General features: G+C 32.1%; 1 protein-coding gene across 1 annotated transcript; it reads right to left on the reverse strand.

Moving 5' to 3' along the window:
• Positions 1-3,048: 3,048 nt before the first annotated feature.
• Positions 3,049-4,290, reverse strand: LOC111887004 (probable glutathione S-transferase). The gene is made up of 2 exons (XM_023883236.3): positions 3,873-4,290; positions 3,049-3,756 (listed from the first exon to the last, which is right to left on the reverse strand). The coding sequence occupies exons 1-2, from the start codon at positions 4,188-4,190 to the stop codon at positions 3,406-3,408; spliced, it is 669 nt and encodes a 222-aa protein (XP_023739004.1). The 5' UTR covers positions 4,191-4,290; the 3' UTR covers positions 3,049-3,405.
• Positions 4,291-5,304: the final 1,014 nt, after the last annotated feature.

Here is a 5,304-nt window from a genome sequence, read left to right on the forward strand (position 1 = left end):
TGCCTATGAACTCATCAACTTAATTGTTGACACTTTACAAAATCACTTGTATTCTCGAGAACCCAGTAGACAGGTGTTCAACCCTTCTTGAGGGTCGGCGTCGTTATTTCATGTTTTCTACTTTTCAATTATTTGTATTTAAATTTTGAACAAACAAAGTGTTGTAAACAATGTAAACTTGAATCCTCAATGTATGAATGTTTGTGTTGCTATGTTTCAATTATATTAAATTGTTATGATATTTTACATGAAGTCACTACAACTTCCCCCAGACGTTTTCGTCGTTCCGGTTTGGGGGTGTAACAGTGATGCTGCTTTATGCCCCTACCACCGATGCTTCCTTGTCCTCTAAGGGTGGTTGGTGGGTTGGTAGCAATTAATGAAATAATTAAACATGATTAGTTGGAGGAATAGGTTGAAGACGAGTCCACTCGTCCATAAGTTGATGCTAAGTCACCCACTTATTTGGCAAGTCAAACAGTTGTTTTACTTCAATTGTGAGTTAAAGTACCATAGTGACCGGTCATTTACAAGTACAAGCCCTTTAAAAGCAAAAAATAGTCATGAGGGACCATTTAAACTAATATACGAAAGATGGTTGGGCTACAGTGACAATTTCCCAACTAGAAATTCAACAAGAATGAGAAATATTGTAAGTAATATTGATTTCTCGAAGTTCGCAGAAATATATAAAGAAATCAGAGGAGAATTCCAAATCCCATACCTGGATTTGGAAATAAGGGAACAAGGAAAACCCTAAAAGATGATGGAAGCATATAACTTTATGGGCATTCAAAATGTACAGAAAAATATGAATAATGATGTATGAATTGGGTATTTAAAGTTTGAGGATTTTGATTAAAACTAATATAATTATACAATGTGTTCTTGAATCATAAACAATAATATAAATATATAGTTATACAGAGAAAAAATTTCATCAAATTGCTAAAAAGTACAGAGAATAAAGATTTGCTAAAAACAGAAATTATGAATAACTAAATTCCAAAGAAGAAAGCTACAAAATACTTCTCCAAACCACATAAGAGAGTAATGATTATAAAATTATGCTCCAGATTGAGTAAGATTACATGTGTCGTTCTTGGATAATATGAATTTATAACTAAAGAACATAGGAAGTTTCTAAACTGACATTCTTCAAGAAAACCATTTCCGAAACTAGCAAGTTAAACCCAAACATATTGATTGTGTTTATGTACAAATGAATCCTCAAAATTAAAACCCAGATTTATTCTTGGTGATGAAGAAGAAGCAGAGAATGTTGAAAGTATTAAAGAGAAAAGAGTATGGGTAAATGAATTATAAGCCCAAAGAAATTTTCAAACCGTTCAAAACACCTCAATTATGTTTTGTCTGTTAAAAAAATCCAACGAATTTAACATTTTGTCTAAAAAAGCTCAACTAACTTACACTTTTGTTCAATTTTCATTAGGGTCAACCGGCTAATGAAAGTTAACGAATGACATGGCTTATGACGTGAAATTAAATATCGGAAAAATGACTTGTAAGACCAACGAAGATACGAAACCGTTCAGAAAACCTCAATCATGTTTTGTCTGTTCAAAAAAACCCAACGAACTTAACCTTTTATCTTAAAAAACCCAACAAACTTACATTTTTGTTCAATTCTCATTAGAGGCAACCGGATTCATTAGGTATACAACTAGTTGGCAAATGACATAACATTACATTTAATGACATGGAATAAACAAATTATAATTGCCCTTTATATATTGATTTAGGGCTTGGAGAAGAGAAAAATGAACGACGTCTATGTTCGATCTCTTGTAAGGACTACTTCTTCTTCTTCCTCTCAATCGTTGATGTCCAACTCAAGATCTTCAAAGAATATACTTGATGATGCAAACCCTTATGGATGTGGACGCCCTTCTCAGATTTGGACATCTAGAACGGAGGATCATCTATATGGATATGTATAATTGAAAGCTTTATCATGTCCCTCTTCTATCTATTTGTTTGGTTCCTTCAAAGACAAGAACTATTTTTTGGTTCCTTCAAAAACAAAAACTTATTAAGACAATCAACCAAATAGATAGAAGATGAACGTGTTAAAGCTTTCAATTACACTTATCCATCTGCTCAAACAAACCCTGAACTTTTTCTCTAGATGATCCTTCGTTCTAGATGTCCAAATCCGAGAATGGCGTCCACATCCACAAGAGTTTGCATAATCAAATATCTTCTTTGTAGATCTTGAGTTGGACAACAACAAATGACGGGAAGAAGAAGAAGTAGCCATTACAAGAGAACGAACACATACATCGTTCGTTTTTCTCTTCTCCAAACCCTAAATCGATATATAAGGGGCATCTCTAATCTATTTATTTCATGTCATTGAATATGATGTCATGTCATTTTCCAACTAATTGTATACCTAATGAATCTGATTGCCTCTAATAAGAATTGAACAAAAGCATAAGTCCGTTGGGTTTTTCTAGACAAAAGGTTAAGTCCGTTGGATTTTTTTTTGAACGGACAAAACATTATTGGGGTTTTTTGAACGATTTCATAATTTCGTTGGTCTTACAAGTTACAAGTCATTTTCCAGATATTTAATTTAATGTTATAAGTTATGTCATTCATTGACTTTCATTAGCCGGTAGACCCTAATAAAAATTGAACAAAAGTGTAAGTTAGTTGGACTTTTTTAGACAAAATGTTAAGTTCGTTGAGTTTCCTTGAACAGACAAAACTAAATTGAGTTTTTTTGAACGGTTTGGAAAATTGTTAGGTTTATAAGTCATTTTCCCAAAAAAGTATTTACCGGAAGGAAGGTGATTGTAGGATTTGATTTCATTTTCCTGGATGACCCCTTCAATATTTACAAAATGGTTTTTTTGGCATATAATTTCATAGTTCAATGGCTTAGAATGCACAAAAAAAATGTCCAGTCACTATTTAAAACCGAAAGCTATAGTTTATAAGGTTTTGATGACAATAACCCATGTTAAAAAGGTAAAGAATTTCATAACAAATGGAAGTAATTAAAAATTAAGTGCTTAATACTCTTGAAACTCTGTTACTATCCAGTGGCATTGTCATTTTATAGAACAAACATAATCTTACATATAATCTTATATTACAAACCAGAAGGCAGGCAGGGAATATCTTGACAACCAAACATACCAAATTACATTTTTCAAAATTCAATTGAAAATATTATTACTAACCGTTGAAAAACAATCCACAAGATATGGATTCATTTCTTCCAACCTCATCCACTTATTTTTGTGAAAGCAACCCACAAGATATGGATTGATCACCTAAAATAACACCCCTAATTTAACGAACTGAACCCAGATCACGATCCAGATGGACCTGGAATCACCATTGAAATTCAAATCGAACATTCATTACACCCAACTAGTCTTCTAAATTCATGCTCTTTCTAAAGATGATTATAGCCTCATAAATGATGTTTGGATCAGTAAGAATCGTGGAAACACTCTCCCTTTTCATGCATTTTGTAGCCCAAGCAAACAGCTTTGGACAATCGTTCTTAAGACTGAAGTTCCCAAGGGTCTCATATGTATAAAAATGGTGGTAGTAGGATATTAATGCAATATCAACATGCCCAAAGGCATCACCCATAAAAAATGGCTTCTCCCCAAGCTCCCCTTCAAACACTTTCAGACACACTAAGAACTCCTGTCTTGCCTTTTCCATCTCTTCACCTTTTGAGCCCATAATTAACTTCATTCCAATCTCATAAATCTGCATTTTGTTTTTTGGTAACAACTACTAAGTTAGTATGATATTCTATAGAATAATTAATTAGTTACTACTATTACTATTATTTCACAACAAATAATTGTGGAAACGGAATTTACCTTATCAGTATAGTCAGCCCAGAATCTGGCTTGAGATCTGAGATAAGGATCAGAAGGTAACAATGGAGATTTATCCTTCCATGTCTCATCAATGTACTCAACTATGATTTTAGATTCACACACGTGTCTTCCATTGTGAATCAAAACTGGGATTTTCTTATAAACCGGATTGAGTTTGAGAAGAAGAGGGCTTTTGTTGTGTGGTATGTCTTCTTGTCTGTACTCATACTTGATGCCCTTTTCAGCCAAAGCAATTCTAACCTTTGCACTAAACATGCTTAGCTGCCACCCCAACACCACCACCTCCGTTTCTTCCATACATAAAAAATTTTCTTCAATTCCGATTACAATCCCTATCAATGAAGTTGACCCAAAAAGTACAGAGAAACTTTCGCCATATTAAGTAACGAGAGAGTGAATATATAGACAATTTTTATTATTATTTATAAAAAAAAAAAAAAAAAAAAAAAAAAAAAAAAAAAAAAAAAAACCTATAGGGTACATAGAGGGGTCCCACACCGTTTTTTATTATTATTTTGTCAACTAACCAACACAATCGTCTCCTTTTTTTTTCTTTATTCTCATTAATTCCTTCCATTTCGGACACATGGTGGAAATTATTGCATGGTCGAGGGGGAGACAACCATCCATTCAACTGTATCCATTAACAGGGCCTGCATCACCATGAATTAATGAGGAGCAAGAGATTTTTTTTATTGAACTGTACGTGTTATAAAATTATTACATATTCAACAACAGAAATAAATTTCGAAGACATAGATTATTGTCCACAAATAATTTTTCAAGTAGTGTTGTCCACATGAAATTTCTATTGGTGTAATACTATGAAAAGCATTACTCGAAGGGTGTAAGCGGTGTACCAACCCCCATCTTTTTTTTTTTTTTTTCAATTTTCTTCATGCTCCCCTTCTTTTTATATTACATATTTTTGTTTTTATGTGTTTTTTTTAACTCATTAACCCTATTTAATTAGTAACTAGTCTTATATCCGTCCAGTGGCCGGGTTGAACAATATAAAAACAAGTGATTTATTATTTGATCCCACTTTCATAGTTTCATTTATAACATCAAACATAGATAAGTATGTTGGTAAAAGATAATTAAGTTGTTATTATTGGATAAAAAGATTAGTATATTGTAATTATTTGGTGAAAAGGATAAGTACATTGTTATTATTGGTTAAAAAGATAATTGTGATGTTATTAATGGTTAAAAAATAAGTATGATGCTAGTATTGAATAAAAAGATAAGTGCATTGCTATTAATGGTTTAAAAACATAAGAATGTTGCTATTATTGGTTAAGATAAATAAATTGCTATTAATGGTTAAAGAAAATAAGTATGTTGCTATAAATAATTATAATTAATCCATTTAAAGACCAAAAAAGCATATCATCATGTTGATATATCC

Source organism: Lactuca sativa, chromosome 5 (genome assembly GCF_002870075.4).
Source record: "Lactuca sativa cultivar Salinas chromosome 5, Lsat_Salinas_v11, whole genome shotgun sequence".
Classification (NCBI taxonomy): domain Eukaryota; kingdom Viridiplantae; phylum Streptophyta; class Magnoliopsida; order Asterales; family Asteraceae; genus Lactuca; species Lactuca sativa.